The sequence below is a fragment of the Argentina silus genome (assembly GCF_951799395.1).
Source record: "Argentina silus genome assembly, chromosome: 2".
NCBI classification, from domain to species: Eukaryota; Metazoa; Chordata; class Actinopteri; order Argentiniformes; family Argentinidae; genus Argentina; species Argentina silus.
The window spans coordinates 33992247-34010990 of NC_139656.1; the positions used below are offsets into that span (position 1 = coordinate 33992247).

General features: G+C 50.5%; 2 protein-coding genes across 2 annotated transcripts in view; one reads left to right on the top strand and one right to left on the bottom strand.

Annotated features, from left to right (window-relative positions):
• Positions 1–5447, top strand: part of mcf2b (MCF.2 cell line derived transforming sequence b) — a gene marked incomplete at both ends in the record, with an annotated part of 20365 nt that extends 14918 nt beyond the window's left edge. Inside the window, 8 exons of the mRNA XM_083665340.1 lie at positions 426–518; positions 891–999; positions 2134–2191; positions 2549–2748; positions 2844–2959; positions 3589–3701; positions 5240–5348; positions 5433–5447. Of these exons, the coding sequence (XP_083521466.1) occupies positions 426–518; positions 891–999; positions 2134–2191; positions 2549–2748; positions 2844–2959; positions 3589–3701; positions 5240–5348; positions 5433–5447 (813 nt within the window). The remainder of the gene's footprint in view (positions 1–425; positions 519–890; positions 1000–2133; positions 2192–2548; positions 2749–2843; positions 2960–3588; positions 3702–5239; positions 5349–5432) is intronic.
• Positions 5448–11374: 5927 nt separating this feature from the next.
• f9b (coagulation factor IXb) lies at positions 11375–16476 on the bottom strand (the record flags this gene model as incomplete). The annotated part of the gene is made up of 8 exons (XM_083665341.1): positions 11375–11961; positions 12517–12643; positions 12988–13361; positions 13822–13959; positions 14153–14266; positions 14590–14614; positions 14964–15133; positions 16410–16476. 8 exons carry the CDS (start codon positions 16474–16476, stop codon positions 11375–11377), a joined length of 1602 nt encoding a protein of 533 aa, XP_083521467.1.
• Positions 16477–18744: the final 2268 nt, after the last annotated feature.

The window sequence follows — 18744 nt, forward strand, 5'->3', positions numbered from 1 at the left end:
CTATAGTACACTATAGCACCCTAGTATAGTACACTGTTGTACCCTTGTATAGTACACGATAGTACACTAGTATAGTACACTATAGTACCCTACTGCTAGTACACTTCATACCACATCATACCACTGCTGCTGCTAGACTAGTAGACTAGTAACTAGTAGACTCTCTACATGAACACCTAGTAACTAGTAACTAGTAGACTCTGTACATGAACACCTAGTAACTAGTAACTGGTAGACTCTGTACATGAACACCTAGTAACTAGTAGACTAGTAGACTAGTAACTGGTAGACTCTCTACATGAACACCTAGTAACTAGTAGACTAGTAGACTCTGTACATGAACACTGTGCTGTGCTATAACTGACCTGTTTCCTGTCCAGATGAGTGCTGTGTTGGTCACTGTAACTGACCTGTTTCCTGTCCAGATGAGTGCTGTTGGCATCACAGAGAACGTTAAAGGAGACGTGAAGAAGTTTGAAATCTGGTACAGCGGGAGAGAGGAGGTGTATGTGGTTCAGGTGAGGGATCTCTCTCTCACACACAATCACACACACACACACACACACACACACACACACACACACACACACACCACACACACCACACACACACACACACACACACACACACACACACACACACACACACACACACACCACACACACCACACACACACACACACACCACACACACACACACACACACACACACACACACACACACACACACACATACACACACACACACACACACACACACACACACACACACACACACACAGGCAGACACACACACCCTCTCTCTCTCTCTCTCTCTCTCTCTCTCTCTCTCTCAGTGCTGTAGTGTGTATGTGTGTGTGTGTGTGTGTGTTTGTGTGTGTGTGTTCTCAGGCTCCTACATTGGAGGTGAAGGTGTCATGGCTGACGGAGATCAGAAAGATCCTGACCAATCAACAGAGGCTGCTCCAAGGTTTCTACTCCGCCTCTTCTTGTCTGTTGGGTGTGTTGTTTGTTTACCTCTATTGTTTACCTCTATTGTTTACCTCTGTTGTTTACCTCTGTTGTTTACCTCTATTGTTTACCTCTATTGTTTACCTCTATTGTTTACCTCTGTTGTTTACCTCTATTGTTTACCTCTATTGTTTACCTCTGTTGATGTCTGTGCTGTGGTTTGTTTACCTCTGTTGTTTACCACTGTTGTGGTTTGTTTACCTCTGTTGTTTACCTCTGTTGTGGTTTGTTTACCTCTGCTGTGGTTTGTTTACCTCTGTTGATTTGTTTACCTCTGTTGTTTACTTCTGTTGTTTACCTCTGTTGTGGTTTGTTTACTTGCCTTTCATGACAATAAGCACGCCAAGTGCCATCAGGTGTGCTGTCAAATTCTGGCCTTGAAAATAGTATTTCAGACACACTCCCTAACACCCCCTAACACCCCCCTAACACCCCCTAACACTCCCTAACACCCCCAAACACTCCCTAACACTCCCTAACACTCCCTAACACTCCCTAACACCCCCTAACACCCCCTAACACCCCCTAACACTCCCTAACACCCCCTAACACTCCCAAACACTCCCTAACACTCCCTAACACCCCCTAACACTCCCAAACACTCCCTAACACTCCCTAACACCCCCTAACACTCCCTAACACTCCCTAACACCCCCTAACACTCCCTAACACTCCCTAACACTCCCTAACACTCCCTAACACCCCCAAACACTCCCTAACACTCACAAACACCCCCAAACACCCCCTAACACTCACAAACACCCCCAAACACCCCCAAAAAAACCCTAACACCCCCAAACACCCGCTAACACCCCCTAACACCCCCAAACACCCCCTAACACCCCCACCCCCGCCAGCACTTGCGCCAAGACTGGTTTTTACGCCGTTAAAATATTGCCCCGGGCGGTCACATGTGTTGGCAATCCAGAGGACGCAAGATGGAGACTGGTGTTAGCTTGTAAGCGAGGAATGACCCCCCCTCTCTCTCTGTCCATCTCTCTGCCCCCCTCCCCATCTCTGTCCACCCTATCTCCCCCTCCCCCTCCCCCTCCCTCTCTCTGCCTCCCCTCTTCTCTGTCCCCTCTCTCCCCCTCCCTCTCTCTGCCTCCCCCCTCTCTTCCAGATGATGCTCCGCCCCTCCAGCCGCCAGAGACGCCACTGTCCCCTCCCCCTTCTGACAGGTGACACTCTATATGCATGTCTCCTCCTCTCTCCTCCTCTCCTCTCCTCTCTCCTCCTCTCTCCTCCTCTTCCCCTCCTCTCCTCTCCTCCTCTTTCCCCTCCCCTCCCCTCCCCTCCTCTCCTCTCCTCCCCTCTCCTCCTCTCCCCTCCCCCCTCCTCTCCATATCATGGTATGATCTGTTGGCATGTGTGTTAAGGTAATGTTAAGTGGTAGCATGTGACCAGCAACGCCGTGTCTGTGATGTCATGCGATGTGTCATGTGATGTGGTGTGTCAGCTTGCCCTGCCCCCCGTCACGTGACCACGGTGGTGTTGTGTTTCTGTGTCTCTCTGCGGCGTTGGTGGCGAGTGGGCAGTGTGGTGCGGGCGTCGGTGTGCATGGCGTTGGCGTGGAGCCCCGCCCAGTTCGCCGGCTGCTCAGGTTGTCTTGATGTCCTCCCTCACAGCAAGCTGGCGGGGGGCGCGGCCCCCGGCGCCCAGGAGGCGGAGTCAGACCACAGTAGCCACGCCCTCACCGAGCCTGTGGTCCGGTCCCCCCAGCCACACAACCGCCACAGTGAGTCAGCCCCCCCCCCACAACCCCCCCCAGCCCCCCACAACAACCCCCCCCCCCCATAACCCCCCACAACCCTGCTGTTCTGTCTCCTTCAGCTTGGCCTGGCTCCTCCCACTCTGTAGCTATCTGTGAAGGCCTGGAGGATTGGGGAGGAGCTACCGACATCTCCAATCAATCAGACTCTGAGGAGGATGATGACCCCGCCCCTCTGGTGAGCACATCTGGCGGGGGGACATGTAGCGTTATAGTATTACAGTCCTATACTATACACTAGACCCCTACAGTATAGGGTGTGCTATGTCCCCTACAGTATAGGGTGTACTATGTCCCCTACAGCAGTATAGGGTGTACTATGTCCCCTACAGCAGTATAGGGTGTACTATGTCCCCTACAGTATAGGGTGTACTATGTCCCCTACAGTATAGGGTGTACTATGTCCCCTACAGCAGTATAGGGTGTACTATGTCCCCTACAGCAGTATAGGGTATACTATGTCCCCTACAGTATAGGGTGTACTATGTCCCCTACAGCAGTATAGGGTGTACTATGTCCCCTACAGCAGTATAGGGTGTACTATGTCCCCTACAGTATAGGGTGTACTATGTCCCCTACAGCAGTATAGGGTGTACTATGTCCCCTACAGCAGTATAGGGTGTACTATGTCCCCTACAGTATAGGGTGTACTATGTCCCCTACAGTATAGGGTGTACTATGTCCCCTACAGCAGTATAGGGTGTACTATGTCCCCTACAGCAGTATAGGGTGTACTATGTCCCCTACAGCAGTATAGGATGTACTATGTCCCCTACAGCAGTATAGGGTGTACTATGTCCCCTACAGGTTGCTGGTCGCTACCGGGCCATGGTGGACAGTAGTGTGTGTAGTATGGATGACCTCATCATTAAGTGCGGTGATGTCATCCAGTTGCTGCAGGAAGACACTGCAGGACAGTGGTAAGAAGACATACTGACTATTTCAACTATCTGACTCCTAACCCTAACCCTAACATCAGACTATTACAACTATCTGACCCTTAACCCTAACATCAGACTATTACAACTATCTGACTCCTAACCCTAACCCTAACATCAGACTATTACAACTATCTGACCCTTAACCCTAACATCAGACTATTACAACTATCTGACTCCTAACCCTAACCCTAACATCAGACTATTACAACTATCTGACTCCTAACCCTAACCCTAACATCAGACTATTACAACTATCTGACTCCTAACCCTAACCCTAACATCAGACTATTACGACTATCTGACTCCTAACCCTAATCCGAACATCAGACTATTTTAAACTGTTACTACTAATGTACTAATGTCTGTCTGCCTGCCTGCCTGTCTGTCTGTCTGTCTGTCTGTCTGTCTGTCTGTCTGTCTGTCTGTCTGTCTGTCTGTCTGCCTGTCTGTCTGTCTGTCTGTCTGTCTGTCTGTCTGCCTGTCTGTCTGTCTGTCTGCCTGTCTGTCTGCCTGCCTGCCTGTCTGTCTGTCTGTCTGTCTGTCTGTCTGCCTGTCTGTCTGTCTGTCTGTCTGTCTGCCTGTCTGTCTGCATGCCTGCCTGCATTCCTGTCTCTCTGTCTGTCTGCCTGCCTGCCTGTCTGTATGTCTGTCTTTTTGTCTGTCTGTCTGTCTGTCTGTCTGTCTGTCTGCCTGCCTGCCTACCTGCCTGCCTGTCTGTCTGTCTTCCTGCCTGCCTGTCTGTCTGCCTGCCTGCCTGCCTGTCTGTCTGTCTGCCTGTCTGTCTGTCTGTCTGCCTGTCTGTCTGTCTGCCTGTCTGTCTGCATGCCTGCCTGTATTCCTGTCTGTCTGTCTGTCTGCCTGTCTGTCTGTCTGCCTGCCTGCCTGCCTACCTATCTGTCTGTCTGTCTGCCTGCCTGCCTGTCTGTTTGTCTGTATGTATGTCTGTCTGTCTGTCTGTCTGTCTGTCTGTCTGTCTTCCTGTCTGCCTGTTTGTCTGTCTGTCTGCCTGTCTGTCTGTCTGCCTGCCTGCCTGTATGTCTGTCTGTCTGTCTGTTTGTCTGCCTGTCTGCCTGCCTGCCTGTCTGTTTGTCTGTCTGTCTGTCTGTCTGTCTGTCTGCCTGCCTGCCTGTATGTCTGTCTTTTTGCCTGTCTGTCTGCCTGTCTGTCTGTCTGCCTGCCTGCCTACCTATCTGTCTGCCTGCCTGCCTGCCTGTCTGTCTGTATGTCTGTCTGCCTGCCTGTCTGTCTGTCTTCCTGTCTGCCTGTTTGTCTGTCTGCCTGTCTGTCTGCCTGCCTGCCTGCCTGTATGTCTGTCTGTCTGTCTGTTTGTCTGCCTGTCTGTCTGTCTGTCTGTCTGTCTGCCTGCCTGCCTGCCTGCCTGTCTGCCTGCCTGCCTGTATGTCTGTCTGTCTGTCTGTCTGTCTGTCTGTCTGTCTGCCTGCCTGCCTGCCTGCCTGCCTGCCTGCCTGCCTGTCTGTCTGTCTGTCTGTCTGTCTGTCTGTCTGTTTGTCTCTCAGGCTGGTGAGAAACGTGAGTCGTAGTGACGAGGGGCGGGTCTCCGGTTATAACCTGCACAGGATTCTGGGGGAGAGTTGTCATGGTGACAGCAGCAGCCTGGGAGGGCAGGTGAGAGCCGCCCAATCAGACCAGAGTTCTCTGTAGCATCAAGACACACCTGTTCATGACTGTGTCTTTTACTGTCTCCTCCAGATCCCGGAAATATGAAGAGCCGGGAGCTGAGCACACACACACACGCACACGCACACGCACACGCACGCGCACGCGCACACGCACACGCACACGCACACGCACACGCACCTCCTGTCATCACTCTGTGGTCATGTCCATCCATGCCAAAGCTAGTGTTTTCTCCAGGAGTGTGAACCTTGCTGCCAGACAGACTGGGGCACTAGGACACTAGGAGACTAGGACACTAGGAGACTAGGACACTAGGAGTCTAGGAGACTAGGAGACTAAGACATTAGGAAACTAGGAGACTAGGACACTAGGACACTAGGACAATAATGTAGAGACTTTGTCTTCTTGGGTCCTAGTTTTCAAGTGTCCTAGTCTCCTAGTCTCCTAGTCTCCTAGTCTCCTAGTCCTTGTCTCCTAGTCCTAGTCTCCTAGCCTCATAGTGTAGAACTAGACTCTAGTGTTCTCGACCAGTGTAACTCTGCCATGTGAGGGTCACAACCTGCCTCCATCCAACCATCACACTCAAGCACAATGTAACCACGGAAACCAAGGTACTGGACCCAAGCTTCTCTCCAACTGCAACACTGCTGGTCGTCATAGCTACAGGATCATCATGACGTCACTCCCTGTGTGCTGGAGACACTTGACTCTGAGGCGGTCTGTGGTCCTCGTGATCATGTGACTACCACCTGGACATGGTCATGTGACTGACACCACCTGGACATGTACATGTGACTGACCTGGACATGAACATGTGACTGACACCTGGACATGATCATGTGACTGACCTGGACATGGTCGTGTGACTGACACCTGGACATGAACATGTGACTGACCTGGACATGAACATGTGACTGACACCTGGACATGAACATGTGACTGACCTGGACATGGTCGTGTGACTGACACCACCTGGACATGGTCATGTGACCACCTGGACCCGTGTTGTGGTGTTACCGTTGTCCCGCGTCCTCCATCTTGATCAGATACCAACATATCATCTCAGCACCAGCTCATGTGTTACCGTTGTCCCGCGTCCTCCATCTTGATCAGATACCAACATATCATCTCAGCACCAGCTCATGTGTTACCGTTGTCCCGCGTCCTCCATCTTGATCAGATACCAACATATCATCTCAGCACCAGCTCATGTGTTACCGTTGTCCCGCGTCCTCCATCTTGATCAGATACCAACATATCATCTCAGCACCAGCTCATGTGCCATATCATCTCAGCACCAGCTCATGTGCCATATCATCTCAGCACCAGCTCATGTGCCATATCATCTCAGCACCAGCTCATGTGCACCAGCTCATGTGCACCAGCTCATGTGCACCAGCTCATGTGCACCAGCTCATGTACACCAGCTCATGTGCACCAGCTCATGTGCACCAGCTCATGTGCACCAGCTCATGTGCACCAGCTCATGTGCACCAGCTCATGTGCACCAGCTCATGTGCACCAGCTCATGTGCACCAGCTCATGTGCACCAGCTCATGTGCACCAGCTCATGTCCTCCAGCTCATGTGCACCAGCTCATGTCCTCCAGCTCATGTGCACCAGCTCATGTCCTCCAGCTCATGTGCACCAGCTCATGTACACCAGCTCATGTGCACCAGCTCATGTACACCAGCTCATGTACACCAGCTCATGTACACCAGCTCATGTGCACCAGCTCATGTACACCAGCTCATGTGCACCAGCTCATGTGCACCAGCTCATGTGCACCAGCTCATGTACACCAGCTCATGTACACCAGCTCATGTACACCAGCTCATGTGCACCAGCTCATGTGCACCAGCTCATGTGCACCAGCTCATGTGCACCAGCTCATGTACACCAGCTCATGTGCACCAGCTCATGTGCACCAGCTCATGTGCACCAGCTCATGTACACCAGCTCATGTACACCAGCTCATGTACACCAGCTCATGTACACCAGCTCATGTGCACCAGCTCATGTACACCAGCTCATGTGCACCAGCTCATGTACACCAGCTCATGTACACCAGCTCATGTACACCAGCTCATGTGCACCAGCTCATGTACACCAGCTCATGTGCACCAGCTCATGTGCACCAGCTCATGTGCACCAGCTCATGTACACCAGCTCATGTACACCAGCTCATGTACACCAGCTCATGTGCACCAGCTCATGTGCACCAGCTCATGTGCACCAGCTCATGTGCACCAGCTCATGTACACCAGCTCATGTGCACCAGCTCATGTGCACCAGCTCATGTGCACCAGCTCATGTACACCAGCTCATGTACACCAGCTCATGTACACCAGCTCATGTGCACCAGCTCATGTACACCAGCTCATGTGCACCAGCTCATGTACACCAGCTCATGTACACCAGCTCATGTCCTCCAGCTCATGTACACCAGCTCATGTACACCAGCTCATGTGCACCAGCTCATGTACACCAGCTCATGTGCACCAGCTCATGTCCTCCAGCTCATGTACACCAGCTCATGTACACCAGCTCATGTACACCAGCTCATGTGCACCAGCTCATGTACACCAGCTCATGTCCTCCAGCTCATGTGCACCAGCTCATGTGCACCAGCTCATGTGCACCAGCTCATGTCCTCCAGCTCATGTACACCAGCTCATGTACACCAGCTCATGTACACCAGCTCATGTGCACCAGCTCATGTACACCAGCTCATGTGCACCAGCTCATGTACACCAGCTCATGTACACCAGCTCATGTCCTCCAGCTCATGTACACCAGCTCATGTACACCAGCTCATGTGCACCAGCTCATGTACACCAGCTCATGTGCACCAGCTCATGTCCTCCAGCTCATGTACACCAGCTCATGTACACCAGCTCATGTACACCAGCTCATGTGCACCAGCTCATGTACACCAGCTCATGTCCTCCAGCTCATGTGCACCAGCTCATGTGCACCAGCTCATGTGCACCAGCTCATGTCCTCCAGCTCATGTACACCAGCTCATGTACACCAGCTCATGTGCACCAGCTCATGTCCACCAGCTCATACCAGCTCATGTGCACCAGCTCATGTGCACCAGCTCATGTGCACCAGCTCATGTACACCAGCTCATGTGCACCAGCTCATGTACACCAGCTCATGTGCACCAGCTCATGTACACCAGCTCATGTACACCAGCTCATGTCCTCCAGCTCATGTACACCAGCTCATGTACACCAGCTCATGTGCACCAGCTCATGTACACCAGCTCATGTGCACCAGCTCATGTCCTCCAGCTCATGTACACCAGCTCATGTACACCAGCTCATGTACACCAGCTCATGTCCACCAGCTCATGTGCACCAGCTCATGTGCACCAGCTCATGTGCACCAGCTCATGTACACCAGCTCATGTACACCAGCTCATACCAGCTCATGTACACCAGCTCATACCAGCTCATGTACACCAGCTCATGTGCACCAGCTCATGTACACCAGCTCATGTACACCAGCTCATGTACACCAGCTCATACCAGCTCATGTACACCAGCTCATGTACACCAGCTCATGTACACCAGCTCATGTACACCAGCTCATGTACACCAGCTCATGTACACCAGCTCATGTACACCAGCTCATGTACACCAGCTCATGAGCCAAATCATAGTGATGGATAATTCTGCCCGCTCCGTTTCTTACTGTATGCCCATTTTCTACCTCTGACATTGTCTTCTTCTACTACTTCTACTACTTCTACTACTTCTACTACTTCTACTACTTCTACTTCACTGATAAATGATTTCAATGTTAAAGCGGAATTTTACTCAACATTTGTTTTAAATATTTCTCATCAGTCAGCTATTGATATGGTCCCAAAATATCATTACTTTGTGCATACAAGCCCCATAGATAAGCGCTTGCTAGGCCCGTAGATAAGCGCTTGCTGGGCTAAGTGTGTCTCTGCCCACTGTTCTGCATGTGTTGGAGGTTGGGGGTCAGGGGTCAGGGGGATCAGGGGGTCAGTTCAACACCCGGGCTCCTTTCGCTTCCAAAAGAAATGTTTGCTTCGGTGCGTTCCCTTTCCTTCCCTGTCTTGCCCGAATGTAAGATGGCAGCGAACAGCAGGGTGATTCCATTCCGTTGTAAGCAAGGGAAGGGGGAATTCTGTCCCCTCCTAAATACCCCCTTCACCAAGTCAACAACAAACCTGTCCCCTCCTAATACCCCCTTCACCAAGTCAACAACAAACCTGTCCCCTCCTAATACCCCCTTCACCAAGTCAACAACAAACCTGTCCCCTCCTAATACCCCCTTCACCAAGTCAACAACAAACCTGTCCCCTCCTAATACCCCCTTCACCAAGTCAACAACAAACCTGTCCCCTCCTAATACCCCCTTCACCAAGTCAACAACAAACCTGTCCCCTCCTAATACCCCCTTCACCAAGTCAACAACAAACATCCCTTCAGAACGAAGGCTATCCCACAATTCAGTGCAATTCGCACAAAACACAGCAGAACAGCCGTTTGTGGTCGCTGTTTCATACCTGTCGTTTGACGTCCTCAGACAGGTATGAAACGGTTACCACTAACGACTGTTCAGGCTATGCCCGCTCAATCCCATTGGCTCAGTTAGGGCTCACTGTCAGAGATGATGTCATCTAAACATCACGGATAGGAGGGAGCAAGGGAAGGGGATGTGCCCATCTGGAACGGACAGGAGCCCGGAATGCTTGTTTCTACCTGCACTGCAGTTTTGTACCAGCAGGGGGTGCCCTGTCATCACCAGTAGGAGCCTGTAGAACTGCTGCTTCTGTACAAACGCAGCACGGCGCCAGGCGCTGGGGACTCATGTAAATGTAAATGTCGTGCTGATACGTAATATGGATGAAGATTATTTTCCCAAATATAAGCACAAGATGATTTGATGTGAGTGCCTTGTCATTACTGTTCATTTACTGTTGTTCACCTTAAGTGGGGTACAGGGGATTCCAGGGGGGGGTACAAGAGGGAACAGGGGAGGTAAAGGGGGTACAGGGGATTCCAGGGGGGGGTACAAGAGGGAACAGGGGAGGTAAAGGGGGTACAGGGGGCTGTGGCTTCCAGGGGACACCAGGGGTACAGGGGGGCGGGGGGGGGGGGGGGGGGGTCCTAATGATGCTGCTGATAGTCACAACAAGGGTTGGAGCTGCAGTTTAGTCCCAATAGTTTTCACCTGATTAATATAACTGATTATTGAAGCGGTCAGCATTCCTCTGGTGAAGTGTAGAATCACTAGCTGTAGAATTACTAGCTGTAGAATCACTTGCCTCAATTTAGAATCACTAGCCTCAGGGTAGAATCACTAGCCTCAATTTAGAATCAATAGCCTCAATTTAGAACCACAGGAGACATTCAGACACATTACTGACAGATCATTTTTAATAAAACAAGAAGAAATACATCAACAGTTACACACATGGTTGAATGTAATGACATTGGTCGATCATAGATGTAGTTATGATAGATGTAGTGTCATCGTCTAGATCAGAGCCAGGCATGCAGAGGTTGGCCACCCGTCCTCCATCTTGGAGTCTGTGTCTGTGTGTCTGTATGTCTGTGTGTGTGTCTGTGTGTATGGCTGTGTGTCTATGTGTGTGTGTGTCTGTGTGTCTATGTGTCTGTGTGTGTGTCTGTGTGTATGGCTGTGTGTCTGTGTGTATGGCTGTGTATATGTGTGTGTGTGTCTGTGTGTATGGCTGTGTGTCTGTGTGTATGGCTGTGTGTCTATGTGTGTGTGTGTGTGTGTGTCTATGTGTGTGTGTGTGTCTGTGTGTATGTCTGTGTGTCTGTGTGTATGGCTGTGTGTCTGTGTGTATGGCTGTGTGTCTATTTGTCTGTGTGTCTGTGTGTCTATGTGTGTGTGTGTCTGTGTGTTTATGTGTGTGTGTGTCTGTGTGTATGGCTGTGTGTCTAGCTCTTTAGATCATAGACGTAGTTATTCCAGCTGTCTGGGTGTGTGTCTGTCTACATTCAGGCCTCCTGTGTGTGATCGCTGGCCCCTACCCCTATCCCCGTCACGTTAGTGATCCAGTTGAAGTAGCGTGACACCCGCGTGTACACGCCATACTTCCCCTCCTTGGCGCACTCCTCCCCCCAGCTGACGATGCCCGTCAGGAACCAGGTGTCACGGTAACGCGTGGCGTGCGGCCCGCCGCTGTCGCCCTGGCACGAGTCCTTCTGCTCGCTCCGGTACCCGGCGCAGAACATGAAGCGGGAGACCCGCACGCTGGAGCTGCCTTTGCACTCGGTCCGCTCCACGTACGGCACCTCCAGCTTCTGCAGCGTGGCCGCCTGCGGGCCCTGGAAGCGCAGGTTCCCCCACCCGCTGACGATGGAGCCGCCGCTGGGCGTGTCCCGGAGTAGGTCCTCTGTGAAGTCCCGCGGGCCCAGGCAGATGGGCAGGCTGTAGTCGGACAGCACCACAGGGGAACGCAGCTTCAGCAGGGCGATGTCGTGGTTGTACTGGCTCTGGTGCACGTTGTAGCTCGGGTGCGTGTGACACTCGGCCACGTCGTGGTCCTTCTCCATCCCCTCGGTGACGTACATGTTGTGCTCTCCTGCGGAGGGGGGGAGGGAGGGAGGGAGGGATGGTGGATTGTACACAAACTACTGACACATGTTCACAGGCAAACTACTGACACACATGCTCACATGTACACAAACAAACTACTGACACACATGTTCACAGGCAAACTACTGACACACATGTTCACATACAAACTACTGACACACATGTTCACATAGATACAAACTGTTTCTGTGGTGTCATGTATCGTATCGTAACATATGGTGAAGGAAGACATGGTAACGTTGTAACATTGTAGCGTATAGCATCGTAGCATCATATCATAGGGTAATGTATGGTATTGTATGGTAATGTATTGTATGGTATTGTATGGTAATGTATGGTAATGTATGGTAACGTATGGTATCGTATGGTATCATATGGTATCATAATGTAATGTATGGTAATGTATGGTATCGTATGGTAACGTATGGTAATGTATGGTAACATATGCTAATATATGGTATTGTATGGTAACGTATGGTAATGTATGGTAACATATGGTAGTGTATGGTAATGTATGGTAACGTATGGTAAAGTAACGTACCCACTCTGATGAAGAAGGTTCCAGGCTTGCCCTCGGTCAGGCAGTGTGCAGCAGTGATGACCCACAGTTCGCTGAGCAGAGAGCCCCCGCAGAAACTCTGCTTTGTCAGCTTGGTCATCAGGGACACCTGGGGGAGACACACGTTAGCAGCTCACACACACACACACACACACACACACACACACACACACACACATAGACGCACACAAACACAAACTCACACACATAGACATACACACAGACACAGACACAGACACAGACACACACACACACACACACACACACACACACACACACACACACACACACACACACACACACACATAGACACACACAAACACAAACTCACACACATAGACATACACACAGACACAGACACACAGAGACACACACACACACACACACACACACACACACATAGACACACACAAACAGAAACTCACACACATAGACATACACCCTCCCTCCTACCTGCCAGGGGATCTCCCCATGTGTGACATCGTTGCCCCCGACGATGCGATCGCCAGTCTTGATCTCCTGGCGTATGGAGGGCAGAGTCGGGTAGAAGGCCCAGGAGGGCAGGTCATCTACCCCCGAGGGAGGGGGGGGTGGGGAGGCAGCAGGCAGGGCCGCTGGGTCTGAGGTGGAGGAGGCAGGGGAGGGGGAGGGGGAGGCGGAGGCGTTGGCAGCAGCAGGTGATGTAGCGTTTTCTGGGTAGTCAGGAGAGTGTGTGTTGTTCAGGCTGTTGTAGGACCTCTCCTGGTCTCTATGCACGGCTGTGACCATGGACCTGGACGACAGACTGTCTCTTATGGCCTTGCCCAGACGACCACAGGGGAAGCTTCCTGAAACACACACACACACACACACAGACACACACACACACACACACACACACACACACACACACACACACACACACACACACACACACACACACACACACAAGATAGAGAAAAGAGGAGGGCTTAATCATCTTTTTGTATTAGATTACAGCACATGAACCTACAGACTGAATATAGCAGAGAGACAGACAGACAGAGACAGACAGACAGACAGTCAGAGAGACAGACAGACAGACAGACAGACAGACAGACAGACAGAGACAGACAGACAGACAGTCAGAGAGACAGACAGACAGACAGACAGACAGAGACAGACTGACAGACAGACAGAGAGACAGACAGAGAGACAGACAGACAGACAGACAGAGACAGACAGACAGACAGACAGAGAGACAGACAGACAGACAGACAGACAGACAGACAGACAGACAGAGAGACAGACAGACAGACAGACAGGTACCGAGGGGTTTGCAGGTCCTCTGATCTTCATCCAGCTGGTATCCTGCAGCACACTCACACACAGCATGCTGGGATATGGAGTCTACCAAGCAGAAGTGAGAGCAGCCGCCATTGTTGATGTCACACTGCCTGGCCATCTCTGAGGGGGGTGGGGGGGATAGGGAGAGGAGGGGGGGGGAGGGAGACAGAGAGAGAGACAAGGGGAGGGGAGAGAGGGAGGGAGAGAGAGAGAGGGGGAGGGGAGAGAGAGAGGGGGAGGGGAGAGAGAGAGATGTTACGATGGAGTGGGGGACGTTTGCGATCTCAGAAACTGCTGTATCAGCATCTCTCACCTATCTCACAGTTCTTGCCGTTGAACTGAGGTTGGCAGTAGCAGATGTAGGCACTCATCTCATCCTTACAATAACCGCCATTCTGACACGGAGACGACTCACACTGGTCCCCGTCTAGAGAGAGAGAGAGAGAGAGAGAGAGAGAGAGAGAATTAGACACACTGGTCCCCGTCTAGAGAGAGAGAGAGAGAGAGAGAGAGAGAGAGAATTAGACACACTGGTCCCCGTCTAGAGAGAGAGAGAGAGAGAGAGAGAGAGAGAATTAGACACACTGGTCCCCGTCTAGAGAGAGAGAGAGAGAGAGAGAGAGAGACAGACTGACATACAGACAGACAGACACTGACACACATACAGACAGACAGACAGACAGACAGACAGACAAACACTGACACACAGACAGACAGACAGACAGGCAGACAGACATATATGATACTTACCAGAATATTTTTTCCAAAACTCCATCTAGAGAGATAAACACAAAGACAAGGCAAGGCCATGAGCAGAGGAACTGGACTGTCTGTCTGTGTGTGTGTGTGTGTGTCTGTGTGTGTGTGTGTGTCTGTCTGTGTGTGTGTGTGTCTGTCTGCGTGTGTGTGTGTGTGTGTGTGTGTGCGTGCGTGTGTGTGTGTCTGTCTGCGTGTGTGTGTGTGCGTGCGTGCGTGCGTGCGTGCATGCGTGCGTGTGTGTGCGTGCGTGCGTGTGTGTGTGTGTGTGCGTGTCTGTGTGTGTGTGTGTCTGTCTGCGTGTGTGTGTGTGTGTGTGTGTGTGTGTGTGTGTGTGTGTGTGTGTAAGGGATGCTAGCTCCACCTACAGTTTTCTCCTGGTTCTCGAACACCTCCCGCGCCTCCTCAAAGCTGCATTGCTCCTCCAGACACTCCCTCTCCAGGTTGTCCCTCTGCATCTCCTCAAACCTCCCTGTGTTGAAGCGCTTCTGCCTGCTCAGCACCGAGGCTGCAGACCGCTGAGACACAAACACCTGGGCTGGGGGGGGGGGGGAGGTGGGCGGAGGAGGAGGAGGAGGAGGGAGGGGGAGGAGGAGGGAGGAGGGAGGGAGGAGGGAGGGAGGAGGTGGGAGGAGAATAAGGTTGATCAACATCTGCTTTTGATGTAATAAGGAGGTTTGTCACACCTGTCATCACTCTGTGATGATCTGACACTGTCCTCCTGTCAGGGATCCCTCTGTCTTCCTGTCCCCCTGTCTCTCTGTCCCTGTATCCCTCTGTCCCCCTGTCTCTCTGTCCCTGTATCCCTCTGTCCCCCTGTCTCTCTGTCCCCCTGTCAGGGATCCCCCTGTCCTCCTGTAACCCTGTCTCTCTGTCTCTCTGTCTCTCTGTCCCCCTGTCTCTCTGTCTCTCTGTCCCCCTGTCCCTCTGTCTCTCTGTCCCCCTGTCCCTCTGTCTCTCTGTCCCCCTGTCTCTCTGTCCCCCTGTCCCTCTGTCTCTCTGTCCCTCTGTCCCTCTGTCTCTCTGTCCCCCTGTCTCTCTGTCCCTCTGTCTCTCTGTCCCTCTGTCTCTCTGTCCCTCTGTCTCTCTGTCCCTCTGTCTCTCTGTCTCTCTGTCCCTCTGTCCCCCTGTCTCTCTGTCCCCCTGTCCCTCTGTCTCTCTGTCCCCCTGTCTCTCTGTCCCTCTGTCCCTCTATCCTGTCCCTATCCATACTAGCGAGTGTACCAGGGAGAATGCATGGCTCAGTATCTACACTAGCTAGTGTACCAGGGAGAATGCATGGCTCAGTATCTACACTAGCTAGTGTACCAGGGAGAATGCATGGCTCAGTATCTACACTAGCTAGTGTACCAGGAGACGTCTCTCTCTGAGGCACTAGAGTCGATGTTGGAACACAGCCAGTGTGTCCCAGTATGACACAGCTGCCTCTGACTGAACACAAGGAGATCAGGAAACTGTAGCTTACAGTGGGAATGGATACTGAGCAGGGGAGGCTGGTGGAGGTAGAAATCGGAGGACGGGCTCATTGTAATGCACGGAATCCAAACAATGAGCCTGTCCTCCGATGTCGACCTCCACCAGCCTCCCCTGACACTAGTATGATATCTATCATTCACCTATGACTACAGCCTAGGGTTAGACAGGGTTAGACAGGGTTAGGGTTAGGGTTAGACAGGGTTAGGGTTAGGGTTAGACAGGGTTAGGGTTAGACAGGGATAGGGTTAGGGTTAGACAGGGATAGGGTTAGGGTTAGACAGGGATAGGGTTAGGGTTAGGCAGGGTTAGGGTTAGGGTTAGGGTTAGAGCAGACCTACCTCCAGCCATCAGCCAGTACTCCAGCAGGACTCCAGCGCTCAGCACTAATAAACTAACCTTCGCCATGTTGTCTGGTCCTTGTGCTGGAACACACTGGCCAACAGCTCCAAAGTACAGACCACTGTTTACACAGAACCACCTGTGTGTGTGTGTGTGTGTGTGTGTGTGTGTGTGTGTGTGTGTGTGTGTGTGTGTGTGTGTGTGTGTGTGTGTGTGTGTGTGTGTATGAGAGAGAGAGAGAGAGAGAGAGTGTGTGTGTGTGTGTGTGTTGAAGTTATAATTATGCTTACCAGAAGTGTTTTTGGTTGGCTTGAGTAATGGTCTAACTTCTGTATGGAATCTATTTGTTACATTGTTCTGATTTCATTTTGATCCAAACTTGAGCAACACAACAAATATTGACAGTTGAGTCACAGCAGTCCCGTTAGTTGTGTGTGTAAGCTCTGACCAGTGGGGGGCCGCGAGAACTGATACCTGATATTACTGGCGATGGCATATCCAGAGCAGAGCCAGAGAGATGCATGTATATGTGGCAGGGGAGGCTGGTGGAGGCTGGTGGAGGCTGGTGGATGTAGGAATCAGAGGACGGGCTCATTATAATGCATGGAATGGAATAAGAAATGGTATCAAACACATGTTATGTTAATGATATTATAGATGTTATTGATATTATAGATGTTATTGATATGATAGATGTTAATGATATTATAGATGTTATTGATATTATAGATGTTATTGATATTATAGATGTTAATGATATTATAGATGTTATTGATATGATAGATGTTAATGATATTATAGATGTTATTGATATTATAGATGTTATTGATATTATAGATGTTAATGATATTATAGATGTTAATGATATTATAGATGTTATTTATATTATAGATGTTATTGATATTATAGATGTTAATGATATTATAGATGTTATTTATATTATAGATGTTAATGATATTAGAGACAGGGACCGCTTTGACAGGGACAACAAGGAGGTGGCCATCAAGGCTGTGCTCCCTGCAGATCACCAGCCCCTCACACTCTCTCCCACCGAGAGAGGGGGCTGGGGGCTGGAGGCTGGGGATGATCCTACACACAACAATGGCACAAACACAAAAACTGAAATATTTACAAAGTTCCTGTTTCTGAAAGCTCCTTCCTCGGAATCTCCTCTCTGCGTTTCTGTTTCAGTAGGATGTCTCTCCTCCACGAGACAACATCACAACCTGTGGGCATCAATTATTAACCATGTTGTTATTGCACATAGAAAATGAAATCACTCACGGCTGAAAAGCTCATTCACTCTAGGCTGCTAATATAAGACCACAGAAGGTGGAAAGTAGATCTGTTCCAGTTAGACGCATGTCACATGACCGAACTCCCAGCGGGAGGCTAAATCTCAACCGGTCGGTTAGAACGTCTGTTGGCCCGAGGCCCGGACCGGGGAGCTGTCTGCTGCGACCAGCCGGACTCTCCGTCAGAACAGATTGACTGCTCCTGACCAATCAACTGTGTCCTAAATCTACTGGTCTGTGATTGGCTCCGGGCCATTATACTGCAGGCCCGATTAGTTCATTACTGTCAGAACCCGGCGAGCCGCCCGTAACCACAGCAACCAGCAGGATGGACGGCCAGGAGAAATAAGGACGCCGGTACTTCTCACAACGGCAGAACCGTCAACCGTGCAAATCTCAACCAACGGTGTTCACTGTTAATCTGTTTAATACCACCCACCCCATCTCACTTCATCATCTAAACCAACGATGTTCACTCGTCATCTGCCCAGAACTTCTTAAGCCTGACTGGCCCATAATTGGGCCCAAATTCAGCTTTAATTTGATTATTAATTTGATTATTGTTTACTTTATATCCTTGTCATATGTAGTATGTTATTCTAAACTATGATCTTAACATATCCACACAAAACTTCAATGTGTTACCTATTAAATGGCATCCTGCTTTTGCATCTGATCATCATATTTCTAATGTTTATAATCATTTTAGTTTGGGTCTGTTTTTTTAAATGTAGAAGTTAGTCAAATAGGGCATTCAGCAGAAGAGGTTAATACCCTCGATGGTTCCCTGATATCCCCTTCTCACTTTATCATTCATGGTCAGATTAGCCCTACCTTATAACTGCCTCATAACTGTACTACGACAGTAGCTTTGTTCAAAGATAATTAAGATGACTGAGAGCTTGTTCACAGAATAGAATGGAGAAGCAAAAAGACCTGATATAAACTGATGTCTCCCTATTGCCCGTAGAGGAGAATGTTTGATGCAAAACAGTTTAACGATAATACAAGTTCCCCTTATCGTTTCTGGCTAAATGTC